General features: G+C 36.0%; 2 protein-coding genes across 2 annotated transcripts in view; one reads left to right on the forward strand and one right to left on the reverse strand.

The window, feature by feature from the left end:
• LOC117121529 (threonine synthase-like 1) overlaps window positions 1-7,038 on the reverse strand; it is a 17,868-nt gene extending 10,830 nt beyond the window's left edge. The window contains exon 1 of the mRNA XM_033266755.1: window positions 6,917-7,038. The gene's annotated coding sequence lies outside the window, so the exon portion shown is untranslated. The remainder of the gene's footprint in view (window positions 1-6,916) is intronic.
• A 2,508-nt stretch (window positions 7,039-9,546) lies between these two features.
• LOC117121537 (SLIT and NTRK-like protein 3) lies at window positions 9,547-16,194 on the forward strand. Its single transcript, XM_033266768.1, has 3 exons — window positions 9,547-9,698; window positions 10,772-11,061; window positions 11,878-16,194. The coding sequence occupies exons 2-3, from the start codon at window positions 10,794-10,796 to the stop codon at window positions 12,891-12,893; spliced, it is 1,284 nt and encodes a 427-aa protein (XP_033122659.1). The 5' UTR covers window positions 9,547-9,698; window positions 10,772-10,793; the 3' UTR covers window positions 12,894-16,194.
• Window positions 16,195-17,526: the final 1,332 nt, after the last annotated feature.

A 17,526-nucleotide genomic window follows, 5' to 3' on the forward strand; every position in this document is an offset into this window, starting at 1 on the left:
AAGGCCCCGAAAAATGTTGGGCTCTCTGGGTACTCTGAATATCTCTAGTGCTGAAATTAAACCTTAAAAATGAGTAGCTATAACAGGAACGATAGAATAATCTCACTACAATAATAATAATAATAATAATAATAATAATAATAATAATAATAATAATAATAATAATAATAATAATAATAATTAATAATAATACTAATTTAATATTGGTTGCCTTTTTGCCCTTTAAACTGTTTCATTTTGCTGTTATTGTGATGTGGGTCTATTTGTTGAAAAAGTTTTAAATGTTGATTGTTTAGATTTTTCGGCTTGAACCCTTTACTTTTATAAAATTCAACCCATTTTGAGTGATGAATAAAGAATGATTTGATTTTATTTGAATCGGAGACCTAGAGATCCCCATGAAATTATGATTTTAGACACCAACATCATATCTGTAGCTTATTTAGTTCCAATTACAGTATATGCACATTTTTGATAAATTTGGCCGCCATTTGTATACCAGGTGAAAAATCAAGTGTCAACAGGGCTTACGGTGACCAGGACGGATTAATTAGGATATCTGGCTATATTGACTACTTCTAACATTCCACTCCCCCTAACTTGATTTCTAGGCCTCTTTTTTGATTTTTTTCCTAGTCTAATGTGGTGCCTATATGGTTATTTTATGTCAACTCACCCAAGAAAAAAATAATTTATAACCACACCGACTCTGATTTCGATGAAAATTGGTACACATGTTGGGTTTGGTATCAAATGGCCAAATCTCAATTTTTAGAAAAATCGGGTCATTATTTTGAGAGTTACGACACGCCCAAATTTGGCCATATTGACCAAAACGGGTGTGGCCGCCTACACTTAAACCTCAATATCTCAGCAGTGGGTTGATCAATATTCACAAAATTGGTATTTCTGAAAAGAGAATTATAAAGGAATCTTAACCTGCCATCTATTATGTATAATTGAACATGAATAATGTCAATGACCTTCTGACCTTCTTATTGACCTTGAATTTGACCTTGTGGATCACGTCGCCGTGAAATTATAATTCATGTAAATTGTGGCCCCGGGTGTTGGCTACAACATATAAAAGAACTGGAAATGTAATATTTCTTAAAAGCAAGTAATATTTAATCAAAATTTGCCTATCTGAAGAAAATACCACAAAATCTTTTTTAGTGGCCTACTAAAATTTGATTCAACAGGCACTTCCCCTTGACACCGTCTTTGGTTTTAGCAATCCCCGATCCTAGGTTCGCTCACTTTTGCACGCCCCACGCACCACCCCTCCTATGTGAATCTTGGTTTCGCCTCCATTTCGACGACATAATACCTTCCTACAAAGCACGTTGTGTGAATACTTGTTTCTCTCATTAGGGCAAAGTACTATACCATTCATGGTCACAGGGTCCAATACTCCATAAAATGCTTTTTTTTTAATTATGAATATAGGCTTATCCTTTTGTTTAATGTTGTTCCCTTTTTATGCATTGTTGGAGACAATTTACATTTCCCACCATCAATACATGCTTCACTTCACCGCAATCGTGATTTGTTTATTTATTCTAGAACAATGTCCTACCTTTTGAATTGATTAATTATCATTTTCTTCAGTCAGGTATTTACATATGCTTCATGCCATGGTATAATGCACTACAAAAATACTTTTCAAACACTAATTCCTAAAAGCAATTGAAATATCAACACGCACATTTTTGAAGTGCATACTTCCATGTATACAGTACTATTTGTTCAACAAATGTTCGCCTGGCTAAAAACTATCCGACAGCTACCTGCATATGTAATGATTCAGTCAGCTCGGAAATTCAAAGGGACTTGCACAAATCATTCAAATTAGTCTTCTAGTAATTCAGAACTACAGGAATAAGATTTTTACCTGTGTCCACATTGCTCTTGAGATACGAATAATGATTACATATGTGAGGTCTCACTACAAAATGAGTCTCATCGTTAGAAAATCAAAAAATGAGTTAATATTACATTTTGGTAGACCACATTATAAGCTTTAATTTGGTCTTTGAATGGCTTACCTAGGATAAATAGATCCAGATATGTTAGCATTTAAAGTTTGGTGTATGAGAACCAGGTTTTGAGAAAAACGGCCTCAAAGATAACTAACCTGTACAAATAATAGGACTAGAATTACAGAATATGCGAAGAGAACACTGTTTTAGTAAGAAAATTCACTTAAAAGTACACAATCATAAAATATAAGTATCAAGTTATTCAAAAACATTAAAATCAAAATTTTGTAAAAATGTTGCCTTTGACCTATTTTGGTGAATATCTCAATATGATTTCACCAATGATGCGTCTCATTTAGTGGTGAGACCTCACATATAGGAACCACACTCAAATTACTACAATAGTACTGCCGGGACCCACCTCTTTAATTAGAACCCCTGATTCATATTCCCATTCATCTTACTAGTTTCTCATCCCCACCTGTTTGAAAACTGTTCCACTGGCCCGACTAGTACCGTTCCATCTTCATTATCATCATCATCAACAACAAAATTTGTCTGATCTTTTGATAGTTAGGGGGATCCGTTCCATAAGACAGCATCTGTGCAATAGATAGTGTGAGCTCTGAATCTGCGGCTTGCAACCCCCGCCCCAAGGGGCAGACACAACATTTAAAGTTAGTTGGGATACTGAATTCATACCTACCTCAGTCCCAACATGGTGGGTCTGATGTGAATACAATTTGAAGATATGGCATCTTTTGAAGGCCCATTCCAACCCATACGGGGCAGATACAGGATTTAAAGTTAGTGTAAGTGAACTAAATACCCACTACAGCTGGTTGGAAAAATTAGTCCTTTGCCAGGAAATACCACATACAAACTTAGAAAAAATCCCTTTAGTGTTAAATTTTAATTGCAAGTAATCAGGGCCGGCTTGAGTCTTATAGGCCTACCTTTGAGTGATGACAGTTTGGCCAATTGTTATTTTGTTAGTTTGTTATTTTATATTCATACCTCTTAAACATTTTCAATATCAATCTTAATTACTAACATAAAAAGTTGAAATATACATACCTGTATATGGCAATATAAAAACAAGCATATGGTGGATTTTTATTTAAATTTATATAATACTGAAGAACAATATAAACATTATTAATGAATTCATATGAATATATTTATTTTTAAAAGTACAGTAATCAAATTTAGAGAAAGTGGTCCGACCAAAGCCGGTGCGGCCGTTGCAGTTCCGACGGCCCTGTTACATCATCCTCTTCTGCCATGTCCTCTTCAGCATTGGTGACCGAAACCAAATCAGGTGGGTCAGCTTGAGCACTCAATCTAAATGCATGCAACTTAGATTTTTAAATTGGAATGAATCGGTGAAAGTGTTCCTTTGATTGTCCTCACTGTTTCGATGTAAAAAAATTGCAAAAAACGGCAAATTTATCTAGAATCCCACTTTTTCTTCAGGGAAATTTTCTTTCCAGGCAGCATACTGTGAAGTTCTTCAAGGTTTAGCACAAAACGCTTCTGGTGTTTCATTTTGTTACTATCCCTTTCATTAACCCTCAGTGTCTTTCAATCTGGGGCATATGTGGCAGTATTCATCACTTTCATAGAATTAACATCTCGACGAGATTTGATTGACAGATAAACCGACTAATCAGCAAGCATCATTTAGTAACATGATCCAAAACTTTTTCTCGGACATTTTAATTTCCTTAGACAGCTGGTTTAAACGTGAAACATACATAAGCCTAGGCCTATGATGTCTATGCTTGGTTATAGATACCCAGATTTACACGAGCAGTGCACATCAGTGACTTGGCCTTTACCGACGATGTTGACTGAATCCGGCTTTACCCTCTTCCTTTGGGAGCGAAATACAGAGGCATTTACAACAATTTCCCCGCCATGTTCCATGAAATAGATTAACACTATGAATATATGATTCATTTGCATACTGCCCACCCTGAATTCTCTTTCTTAAAGAAGGTTGATAGCAAAGTAAATCTTCGCCAACTCGGTAAGTCTAGCCGCCCTTGTCTGAGGTTCTCATGACTTTGTGGGCGGGGCTTCGCGTCCTTGTCGACATGTCAATTCTGTAATTTCATTTTTAAGTTCTTCAGACAATGATTTACCCTTGTTCCCCAAGTCGCAAAATACCCTTCTTATTTTTTACCACACAAACTTTTTTTAACTAGATAGTTTGTTGCACCAAACTCCTGCATGGTTCTTTAAAACTGTAAATGGCGGTGAGTCAGTATCTGCACACGCTCCTGGTACGATTACAATGTTTTATATTTTTCTTTCAATTCATTCTGCATTTTTCGATAAAAGTGTAGATCATACCTATCTGAAGAACTGAATTCACTGTCACATTCAGAGCTGTCAAGGGAAACTTCATACGTATACTTCCAAACCTTGTCATAAAGTTTGCGTTGCAGATGGAAGTTTTTGCTTTCCTTTATTCTTTTGCTACTAGAAGGCAGTGATTGAAGTTTGATTGGTGTTTCATTTAAGCTTGATAATGTTTCATAAGGTTAAAATGTTTCATTTAGGTTAACACAAGAGCACTGTTATTCTGGCGAACTTGTACGTTCATCTGTCGAATCCTCCACTGCTGCGCGGGACCAGGTCAATGCTTTGCTTTTGAAGTTTCAAGAGACATGCAACACACACTTTTTCACCTAGCAAAATGTGTGGATTTTTGACCTGATTTTACTAGCTTCAAATATAAACTGTCTAAAAGTTTAACATTGAAGGTTGTTTTTTTTTAGTACAGTACGATTTTTTTTAATACTTTGTCAAAAAAACAGTAATTTTGAGGGGTTTTGCCCCAGACAGCAAACTTTGATCAAACATTACTTGCTTATAAAATTTATTACATCTCCACATTTTTTTTATATGTTGTAACCAACACCCAGGGCCACAATTTACACAGATTATGATTTCACATCGGCATGATCCACAAGGTCAAATTCAAGGTCATTAACATTAGATATGGTCAATTAATAATAATAATGGCAGATTTAGATTCCTTAGTTAATTGTCTTTTCAGAAATACCAATGAATATTAGCAAACTCACTGCTGAGATATTGAGGCTTAACTTTTGGCGGCCATACCAGTTTTGGCCAATATTGATAATTTTTTGGGCGTGTTGTAACTCAAAATAATGGCCGGATTTTGCTGAAAATTAAGATTTGGCCATTTGATGCCAAACCCAACATGCATACCAATTTTCATCAAAATCAGAGTCGGTCAGGTGAAACCCACTGGGTGATTTGATTGGGTGATTAACAATCAACTTTTATTTACTGTATTATTTTTGAAATTTACTTATTTTCAAAATGACTTCTAGGCCTTGGACTACTGTAGCTTCAGTTGGCCTGACAGTGCTTTTTTTGTGGCTTGCGAAAATGAGTGTGGCCGACCAAACGGGAACCAGTCAATTCGAGCGGATGCCACTTAGAGCGAAGGCCAATTCGAGCGAATTCGAGCGGAATTTTTTTCGAGCGGATGCTAATTTGAGCGGAAGAAGACCCACTTGTGCGAACAACAACCTGTGCGAGTTATATACGAATTACTTCAAAATTTCCTATTTTTGAGCTAAAAATTTGACATTTTCAAAGGGGAAGGAGGCACACAACAGTTCCAGAATAGATAAGTGAGTAGCATAACTCAATTACAAATATAATTTGAGCTAAAAATTTGACATTTTCAAAGGGGAAGGGGGCACACAACAGTTCCAGAATAGATAAGTGAGTAGCATAACTCAATTACAAATATAATTTGCTTTTTTTAGAGAACCCCAACCAGTGGTGGATCTGAGGAAGTGGGGAGGGGGGGGGGTGGTGAATAAAGTGGCTAGCCACCCAACTTTGTTTACAGTGAAAAAAATAATGGTCACTCGTCTTGTGTGTGTGCTTCTCGTGTACTCTATTAAAACATACACTTTCCGTTCTTTTTTAAGCTGAAAAGTGCGCAATTCTATTATAATTTTAACTTGTTAGCGGCCATCTTGGTAGTCGGAGTTGCGAAGACTGTAATTCAAACATGGAGTAATTATCAAAAAGTACTAAAAACCTTTCAGGACCTCGGTAATCAGAGCATTTTTTGCATTTAAAACAAACAAATACAAGAATACAGCGACGATAAATTTGCCCTTGTTATAGTTCGCACTAAATGCATCCACTCAAACAGGCATCCGCTCGAACTGACATTCGCTCAAATTGACTGGCATCCGACCAAACATCTTTGGAAAGAAAAACCTTGTTTTTTTATGGCCCAAAACCGATCATCTGTAAAACGTAATATCAAAACTGAGAATAAAGTGGTAAATACTAAAAAAGCAGTGCATGAAGTTTTAAGGAGTTATTATACACTGGAAACATCAAAGTTTGGGTGCGACCCTTGGTGTTTAAATCAAAAATTCAATTTGGCCCTCTGACCAACTTTTATTATGCCCACTCCTGCACTACAGCCACACAGGCCTACCGAGCCAAGTCTAGAATTTTAGTATCTATTTATTTCTTCCTTAACCTGGGTGGCCTGTGTACAGTAGTGTTGAACACTGCTCTCCCACAGGGCATAGTATGAGTATGTAGGCGGCCTAGTCCGGCCTCAGCAGGTATGTAGGCCCAGCCTAACTAGCTTAGCCTAGTTAGCTAGGCCTTGTAGTAGCAGCTTAGAGGCCGAGACCCTAGCCTAGGCCTCAGTAGCGCCTAACTAGGCCCTAGGCCTACTTAAAAGCTAGGCCTAGTACTACTCCCTAGCCCTTACCTTAGGCATAGGCTAGGTCCTCCCTATGCCTAGGTCTAGGCCGTAGCTAGACCTAGCCTAGTGTAGGCCTAGCATTTATAGCTTATTTCTAAGTATTAGATAGTATACTGGACTTCCTTGTGTAGTACCAGTATTATACGCGTACCTTTCATCAAAATGGAAACAAAACTGTATCATTCAATCATGAATAAGACTTCAAATATATTCTGTTAATGGAACTTTACTGAGTGATGCGCCGCGCCACATTGCAGTCACGGTTGAGTAAGCATGAGGAAAGTTCAGAGTTTATCTTGCTAGGATACTTCCCTTGGGAGATACCGTACTCGCACGAAACGGGTGCCCGCCGCGCGCGCGCATAAATTATTTTTTTTTCCACTTTTTGAGGGGCGCTTATGAAAACAGAGTGGTAATTGAGGGGGAGGAGCACTTATGGAAATTGCTTTTGTTAATTGTTTTGATCATGGACCTATTATAGGTCCATCTTTTGACATTACAGTTAATTTTGTGGCGCTTGTGATTCCTGTTCACTTTATTACATCCTGCCTGTCGAAATTTTCGGAACCTTTTAATCGAAGCTCGACAACGCCCACTTTGCTTTTGTCGGCGGGGAAATCTGACACCTCGTCTGGGGAACCGGCTCCCCCCCCCACCCCACGTCGGGCAAATCCTGGCGCTCATATTTGTCCTTTTGAAAATTTGATACCTATGTTATGAATCTTTTCAGCACGTTTGAATAAAAGGAAGGATAGCTTTTACCTTTCTTGTTTCTGTACTTTATTTTATATGACCTGGTGAAATTAAGCACTCATATCGACTATATGGTTTGCTTTGGATCTTTTGTGGAAGGTATGGATTGGTCAGTCCGCCAACAGCTGGCTCTTCAAAGATGCCGTTATGCCTATACAAATGTTAACTGACATGGTCAATCATTCACGCATGCGTCAAGGTCCCCTGACTGTACACTTGAACCAGGGTCCCTCACAACCTAGCACTTGTACTTAGATTTACAGTACAGTGATTGTTCTTGCTGGAGTGAAGACGTCGCTGAAGGCCAAAACGGCAATGTAGTATCAAAATAATGATATTTAGCAGCATCAACATAACTAAATAGGCCCTAATTCTCAATACGAAAGTGCACATAGAAAAGAAAAAGAAAAATTAAACCCAATGGTCAATATAAACAAGGCCTTGTGGGATTTGTACTGATGCCCATTTTAAGGATCAAGAAAAATATTAATATTTTAAGTTAGGCCTATTGCAATTATAGTTTTACAATATCCAAAATTGTGTCCTCCACAGGTGTTGATTTGATCATTTGACACACTCAGAACAGAAACTGTCTCTGCCCCCCCCCCCGGGAGAAAAACCACAATTCGTCGGGGAGAAAACAAAATTAGGCCTATATGTATTTTGCAGATATTAGTGAATTCTAAAATCGATTAAATATAAGCCTTTGAAACCCCTAAATTGTCAAAATATTCAGGGGCTTCGTATTCTGGACCATTTTCGAAACATTTTAAGCGCCGCTCGACTACGCCCACTTTGCTCTCGTCGAGGAAATCTTCCCCTCGTCGGAGAAATCTTCCTCGTCGGGAACATCCCCGCCCCCCCTGTCTCTTATACACATCTAGATGTGTATAAGAGACAGGGCTTGATGTGAACGTAGCTTTAATATGGGTGTCCCCTTAAAACAGGTGTCCCTTAAGGTTGACCGACGCGGAGAGTTAAAGATATTTCCTTAGTTTAAAAGTGTCCCTGGTTTAAAAGTGTGATCACCTGATAGTGGATCATTCGGGTATGGATTCGAAAGACGATACTACTTTCTACGTTGTTAATCATAAGTTTTTAAAATTGATTGATTGATATTGTGGTTTTATGTTGAAGTGTCATTTAACTACCGTGAAATAAATATTAATAAATTCTTCCCTCGTTTAAAAGTGTGATCACCTGATAGTTGATAATCCGGGTATGGATTCGAAAGGCGATACGGTACTGTTCTTTACAGTCTTTCTTGTCAATCAAAAGTTTTTAAAATTGATTGACTATTTTATGTTGAAGACTCATTTAACTACCGTCAATGAACTATTAATAAATTCTTATATTGGATTAATGGTGTGAAATACTCTACTGTAAATAATAATAATCCTTATTGTAAGGTGATTTTTTTCCCGTGGAGTCGTTCTGTGTTTTATCCTTTATACAGTTCCATTAATGAGAATTCACATCTTTCTGGGCCTTAGGATTTAAGAATCTATGTTTTATAATTCACCTGTAATTCATTTCTTTGTTTTTTCTTTCAGTTTTTTTTAGAACATACAGTCTCATCCGGAAAAACCATGGGATTTCCCACACTTTAATCAGGGAGTTGTAACTCCCTGCTTTAATCAAGGAGGTATAAAATTGCCTCCTTGCTTTGATATCCGGCACGTGAAAACCACATGACCGTACTTTCCGAGGAGGTATAAATAATTACACAATCGGTCCATGGAGGTATTTATACCTCCACGATCGGTCAAAATTAATTTCTACTAGGAATCTTCCATTTTTTATAAAGGAAAATCATATCAATAGCTTTATGATTTCAGCATGACCACGCCTGAAGCCAAACAACATTAGTACTGGTATTGTGACACACGAGCTTAACTGGTTATATGCTTTATATCTTATGTATAGTGAATTCGTTTGCAAACAATTTCCTATTTATTATTATCCAAATTTAACGAAATTCATTAACACACAATGGTAGTGTCTAGTGACGCATGACGCAATGGGCTGATTGATTGTTGAGCATCAACTCAAAACAGAGATAGGCTTTCATTCGAACGGGCGTCATAACAAAAGCAGGGTTGTTTTACAATTTTTTAACTGATACTCTACCGACACTCATCCATAGTTTTTGTAGTTCACAGATTTAATGTTCTAGAAAGGTAAGATGCTATATTATCGCCATTCATGCCTCATGATGCTAGGTGGTATTTAATTTTGAATTTGCAGCTAGGCTGGTTCTACGGTAGTCCATTTCCTCAGACGGAAATAAGCTGGTACCAGTAAAGATGTGGAGAGGCTTAAATTCACTTTTCACAACAATACTTTGTGGGCCTACACATACTGATGCGATTTAGCTTGTAAATGATTTAGCATGTTAATAGGCCTGACAGAGAGTCTCGTGTCAAGGCCACACAGTAGACTTATGCATTATTATGGATTTAAATACCTGGGTCAAATACACAGTTTAATCAGGGAGATGTTATTTTTACACCTCCCTGGTTTAATTGTGTTTTTAAACAAACATTTTCTTCCCCTTGAAGTTTTTAATGTTGCTTCTGTTTTATCAAATGGTTTATTCAGAATTCATATTATTACTGTACATGGTACAGCACACACTGGTTTTTGTCATTGTCATTTATGGATTACTCTTAGCATTAAAATATGATTAAATTTACCATTTTATGCGTAACTTCAGCTCCGCTTTTTGTAGACCAAACCAACCATAGGACTATAGGTGCCCTGTTGTAACACTGAAGTCACAAATTGGTGGAAAAGGGAAAACCATTCCAAGCAAAGATGTCAACAGTGGGTCCCTCAAAAAAATAATTTTATTAAATATAAATATATATAACATGGTAGTAAAGAAAAATAAATAAATAAAATATAAGAATAAATAAAAAATTAATTAAAAATAATGTTAAAAAATAGTAATAGTAACTGAGTCACCCTACTGTAGTTTATGGTTTACTGTCTTCTCTGTGTTGTTGTTAGCAACTGGAGTTGTTATCCCTTGACCTAGGCTTCCCCGGACCTCAGTTCTTGAATGGTAACCGCTTGGTAAGGGGTATTGCACTAACCCATGCCACAATTTCACACCGTACAGTACAACAAAGCTGTTTATAATTAGATACAGTTAAATGTTCATGAATGTTCTAGCAAGACCATCCCTTACAGGAAACAAACCCAGATATATGAGCTCCTTTAAAGATAAAGATAAATTTATCTTTCACAGGTGGCGATCATCTTGATACAAGATGGAGGCTTGGATATATGCCATTAGTTTTACCCTGTTATTGTATGGAACATTGTTAGGCAATGCGCAGTCCTGTACCGGATCATCTGAAAGTGGCCAGTGCACAACTTTCGGGCCACTGTGTGAATGCTCAAACATTAGTTGCATACCAACGACAAATCCATGCGGACCTAGCACGACGGATATTGTATTTTTGCGAAGTTTCTTTCTTAATATACCAAGAGATGCATTTCTCTCTTACAACAATATTACTTTTCTCGCTATCGCAGGTAGGCTTTATGTTTGTATTTTCCTGAAACACTTCCTGCATAATTGGGGCAAGAGGTCACTGAGTGGCTTCTAACCAATGATGGTCTCACTCTTGAGAGATTTTTATCACATTGTATTTATATGTTGAGAGCAACTATTGTTTATTAGTCTAAAGTAATTTTGCATATAAGTTTTAACCTAGGTGTTACTAGTTTGAAAAGCTATCTGTACAATTTTTACATTTAATTACTGTTACTAGACACGGGAATGTAGTGTTACCGGTAATTAGCATGGTTAACTGTGTATCAATGGTATAGCCGCCTTACATGAAACAAAATGCTTGTTTTATCAACGTTTTTGGCAAATTAAGTTTCACGAGTGGGTTGATACTAAAAATGGCTGTTAAGTTTTCACTAGAATAGGGTTTAGTTCTGCTTTCTAAATTTTCGCTCCTCCACTCAGGCTGACACCATCCTACAATGCTGGTGTTTACAGTATATCTACACACGTACAATCTAAGCAGCCTTCCTATAAATTACTGTGTTTTACACTATATTCCAAAAGCCTATTGTTTATCATTTTTATTGTTATTGTTATTTTTTGACATCTACATTCAGAAATTTTGAGGTTATGTCAGAAATCACATTAACAAAACATAGCAAATCTCAATATTATTTACTTGTAAATTATTTCCTACTTATTATGTCTCTACAAAAAAAACACCAAAATGCAATGTAATTATACAATTATAATATTAATTGCTTGAGGAATAATTTTGTAGGCTTACAGGTTACAGTATGCCATGTGTTTAGTATTTTATTCTGTTCTTTTAATAGGATTTGTTGGGCTAAGCATTGAACAAGGTGCTTTTAATGGACTTCATAATCTGGAGATTTTACGTGTCAATGCGTTCTCAATAAGTGCATCGTCAAAGTCTTGGGCCACGGACATAGATATGTATGTGTCATACTCTACAGGACTTACTGGCCTGCAAGCTGTTAGCCAAGACATGTTTAATACACTACCAAGATTGAAGAGTTTGGATCTAAGTTTCAACAGAATTAACTACGTGAATAGAAACATTTTCAGCAGCTTCTATTCGGTAGAAGAGCTAGGATTGGCTGGCAATTCTATCGAGATGTTTGACGAGACGGCTTTCAAGCCTGCACCAAGACTGAAGAAGTTGTACATGAGCAAGAATAGAATATCGCATCTTGTTTTCATGACCAATTCATCGCACAGTCTCTTTCAACACCTTGAAAGACTTGACTTATTTGGTAACGGTATTACAGTTTTTCCAAGTTTTATCCTGCAGATTGTACCCCCTGTTGTTGATATTGACTTGAGAGAGAACCCGTTGATTTGTGATTGCAATATGATTGAATTTCTTAAATCTTCTAGTGAAGATCAGCAAATCGTGGGCCTTGATCCGACTTGCACAAGCCCAGAAAAGATATGCTCTGCTCCTAAGATTTCATCATCCTTCACAGAATTTGAAGTACTTCCAGGGGAATCAGTGTTACTTGCTTTCGAGGTAACAGGCCAGCCGCATCCATTTGTGTCCATTTCAGGTCCAGATGGTCTGCAACGAGTTGGGCGGTATAACATCAAAACCAACCAAGTCACAGTAGACCTTCTCATTGCAGAGGACACAGACTTCGGTACATATACATGTAGTGCACAGAATAGCTACGGCTCAACATCATCCACTGTAGTTGTCAAAAAAGAACCCACTAAGCACATCACCACCACAAAAAGTGCAAAGTCAAAAAAAGCAAACAATGCAAATTCATTGATACCATATCGAATTATATTTCTTCTTATCGCTGTCCTCCACTGCCTAATGATATAACAGTGTAAACTTAACATTCCATCAACATCAATGCATAACGAACGAATGAACGTGTAAGTGCAATTTGTTAAGCCGGACACATACTGTACTGCCCCAGTTGCGATTCCTGTAAGAATTGAGCGCAGTTTTAAGTCTTCTTTGTCTGCCACTAACAATTAACAGTCGGCTTCATGCTGGATTCATCGGCCGACGGGTATGTGATGGCTTTAGCGAGCCACGCTGTCATGCAAGTAAACATTGTTGTTTTTGTTGATTGCAAAGTTAGTGTCTTGCTGATGGTGTTCAAGTACTTCCTTTATCAAATTATTTAGTATATTCCAATTTTAAACTAACCTGTAATTCGCTTAAAATTGTTTATATTAACACAACATTGTAAGGAAGGCTTTCTCGTGCCTTGTCTATTTGAGCATTACCTGTATATGTGTAGGTATGTGTAAATTTTTGCTCTATATTTTATTTTACTGCCAAACATGACAGGGCCAACCCTGTCATCATCACCACAAAGTTACACAACATATTTTTTTAAGTTGTAAAAAAAATTATTTCGCCCAATAATTATTAAGCATATGCAAAGATATTATTGACTCGAACTGAGCACACTAAATACTTTGTTTTCATTAATACACCTACACGGGTGGAAGGGGGAGGGGCTCTCTAAAATTGCGCACACTTCCGTCAACGAGACACAGTTGTCATGGCAGAAATTTAAGATCTAAAAACAAAATTTCAGTTATTTTCCGATAGATTTTTAAACAGCCCAATTCCATATTTCCTAAAGTTACTTACAGTAGTACCTAATTTAATGAGCCCCACTTTGAGTCTGTGACAATTTGTACTACTTGACCAGTTTTTTAATAAATTTTTATATTGGCCCTGGTTTTTTTTTTTGTTTTTTTTTTCCAAATCTGCATTTTTATTCTAATCGTTTTATAGTCTTTAATGAAAATTGTAATTTACAATTTGGCCGTGACACCACGAGATGTAAAATTTTGTTTGTACTGTATTGTATTGTTTGAATATATATATATATCTATATATATATATATATATATATATATACTGTATATATGAACTTTGTGGTGATGTTATTATAATGTTTTTTTGTATAGTTTTATCACTTTATGGTTACAGTATAGTATTTGCAATAGAGAAAATACAACTGAATAATTTGGCATAGGTAATCACCTTGATTTTATGTAAATTTTTTCCATTTTTTTTTCATATTTATAGAGGGCGACTCTTCCACCGTATCCTAGAAGGTCATCTGATATTCAGGGCCCCTTAATAAATTCAATAACATGTTTTATCAGCAAAGTCCCATTATGAAGCTTAAAGACTTATAGAGTGGTGATGTGTTTTAGATGTGAGAAAAAAAAATTCTGTGCGGCCACAGGATTTGAACCCAGGACCCTGGAATTGATAGGAAGCACCTTAAAGACCAAGCTACTGCACATCTCACTACATACTGTATAACCTTACCAAATTTGGGCATTTACATTATGATTGGACATTAGTGTATACTGTACTGACAAGAATATTTAATGGGGTTGTGAAAAACATGACCTTTGAGAGCCAATGATTGTACTGTACTTTCACCAATTTTTTTTTTATAATTTGTAATTAGTATGAAGGTGCTCATTATGGTTTTACAGTATTTAGATAGAATTATAAAAGTTGTGTGTTGTAAAATATTTTTACCTTTATCTTTTATACCTAATGATTATTATTATTATTAAGTATGTATTATTAGGTATCACTTATTTTTTTGTTAATAAACATATTGGGACTTATTATTAGGCAAAAAATGACATTTGTTTGCATTACTCATTATCAGGGTTGTTTGGTTGGTATTTTTGTTATAAGCATAGGCCTATATCTAGTAAACCTTTGGTTATTTTTCAAGCATCACCTGGTTATGCTTTGTCATTTGTAAAACAGAAGAGGCCTATTAACTACAGGGTTAAAATCATGGATAAAATATGAAATTATAGTACAGTATATCGCAGCTTAAAAAAAGCTTAAAAAATATATTATAGTTCCTCGTAGTACTTATACTTTTCACAGAAATATATTGCAAATTGCTGGAATCTTAATTAACTAATCAATATACAACAAAGGGACGATAGAACATTAGGGATGAGTTGGCGGAAGGGATTTGACTTGCTGGACCGATTCTACCACCGCTGTTGGACTATGCAAAATGGAGCATAAGAAAGAAATGTGTATATTGTAATTTTAATGAGCCTATGTATTTAAAATGAATTGTGAATTGTTTTGAAGGTATTTCTCTACCTAAACAAATAGTATTAATAATTATATAAATATGTACTATAAACAATATTTGCTGTGTCGTATTTTAATGTGTATACAAAATAGATGTATATAATTATATAGACCCTAATTATGATTTATTTTTACACAATTCTGGATTATCTAATGCTTTATTGATTATAAAAACACTAATCAACCATACAGATTATGTAATGGACACATTGATTTACACTGATTATAATCATAACAAAACAGTATGCTTCAATTATTTACATGTGCTGTTTTTAACAGTGGTGGATTCAGGTTGGAGTAGGGGAAGTTGTCCCACACTTTCCCCACCCCCAACCCCCACAAATAAAAAAATGGAGAAAAAAAGAATACTGTATTATGTTCAAATTTGAAGTCTGAGTGTGCAGATTCTGGCCATCTAGAGGTGATATAACTGATCATAAATTTTGGGCCGAGGGTAGCGCTTATAGACCCTCCACCTGTAAGTCTTTCCTTTTACCCTGGCCCTCTATTTAAAATTCTTGGGTCCGCCACTGTTTACAAGTAAGGTCAAAGTGTACTGTTGGGGTATGATGCTAGTACTGTATAAGAATTTTGTATTACTCTATACTGTACCTATTGTTTCCAAAATTAGCTGTTATTTCGAAGTACTGTAATTCAGATTTGCTATCAAGCTACCTGGTACAGGATTTCGTCTTAAGTAGGCAACAGTCATGTGAAACGAGGATTGATAAAACTCGGGAAATTGATGGTATTGGCAGGGCGGTAGGTGGGGGGGGGGGTTGTCAACAGGTATAATTTTCCAAGCAGGAAGTATTGATTACAATACTGTACAAAATGAGTTTTGAAGCGCTAAAACATTATATCTTTAATATCAACTTGATTATACCTATAGTGTATGGTGTGACTTTGATACACTGCCGCCATGTTCAGATGTTCACTTTTGCTAAGATATAAAGTAGACAAATTTGGAAAATATAGTTGTAGAAGCTGTATAAATAAAAGAAACTGGATAAATCAATTCGTTTATGTTATTTATTTTGCATTTTTTGTTGCTTTTACCAAAGAGTATAGAACTGAAACTATGGACTTGAGGGCGTCTTTAAAAAAAGAAAACGTAGCAGGCGTTCGTAAATAGGGCGCCCACTATCTCGTGTAACACTTAGCGTTTCATTACGTCCCCTCTTACAATTCTGTACTCTTTACTTTTACTAACACGTGCTAAATTTCAGCATTCTTAATTTCTAATGAACAAAATATGATGAAAAATATTTCACATCATAAATTATGAAAGCTCTGTCTCATCATGGTTATCAATTGCAATGCATAAACACATTCAATTCCCGAATTTCAAAGAAAATATTTGCAACTAGAAAGGAGAGAATTTTAGAGATCAGCAGGTGATGTGTCCCAGACTTTCGGAATGAAATCAATCAACTTTTATTTCGGAATTTCCTCCATAACAAATACAAAAAGAAAAGCATAAAATATGTTACAAACTGTACAAAGCAATAAAAACCTGCTGAATACAAAAATGTATTCCACTTTAAAAACATAGTCGAGTAATTTAATACTGATTAAACAAAACCTTTAACCAGGCAGTTTTCAGAAGTATATATCCTTTTTATAAAAGAATAAACTGATTTTCTTAACAAATTCGTAAAAAGAAAGTATCCCACACGTAACAAACACTGTACAGTCGACTCTCCCAATACCGACCACCCAGAAAACCGAATTTAACGAAAAACCGGACGTTTTTTAAAGTCCCAAAATCATTCCTATTCTTACTGCATTAAAATCCATTCTGAAAACAGGATCTCCCAATTCCGAGTTTCGGCCGAATTCTTAATTCCGGAACAATAAAATCACCTTCTGAAAACTGGACGCCCAGTTAACAATGATTTATTGACACAATACCTCAAAAAAATCTTGTACTGCTTGCCTTGGGCTTACCAAAGAATAACCTTAAAGCGTTGCTATATAACAAACTCTTAACGAATTTATCGAATTGGAGTATGTAAAAGTATTTTTTCCTTCAAAGGAATGAGAAAATATAGTATTGTATAGGATGCCTCACATTAATTGAAATATATAAGAGAAGATATCAAGGTAATCAAAACAAAAAAGGCACTTGCAAACAAAGGAGATACAAATCAGATCAAATACTGTACATTTTTAAGAGAAATTAAATCAACTTTATTAAGCCTATCATCAAGAACTTGTACTGGGTGAGAGACGGGTGCAGGTCAACTCGGCCACAAGTCAACTCGGCCACAGTCAACTTGGCCACAAGTCAACTCGGCCACAAGTCAACTCGGCCACAAATCAACTCGGCCACAAAAATTTCGGCTTC

The sequence above is a fragment of the Anneissia japonica genome, unplaced genomic scaffold (assembly GCF_011630105.1).
Source record: "Anneissia japonica isolate Jap-2015-1 unplaced genomic scaffold, ASM1163010v1 scaffold287921_len548085_cov176, whole genome shotgun sequence".
NCBI classification, from domain to species: domain Eukaryota; kingdom Metazoa; phylum Echinodermata; class Crinoidea; order Comatulida; family Comatulidae; genus Anneissia; species Anneissia japonica.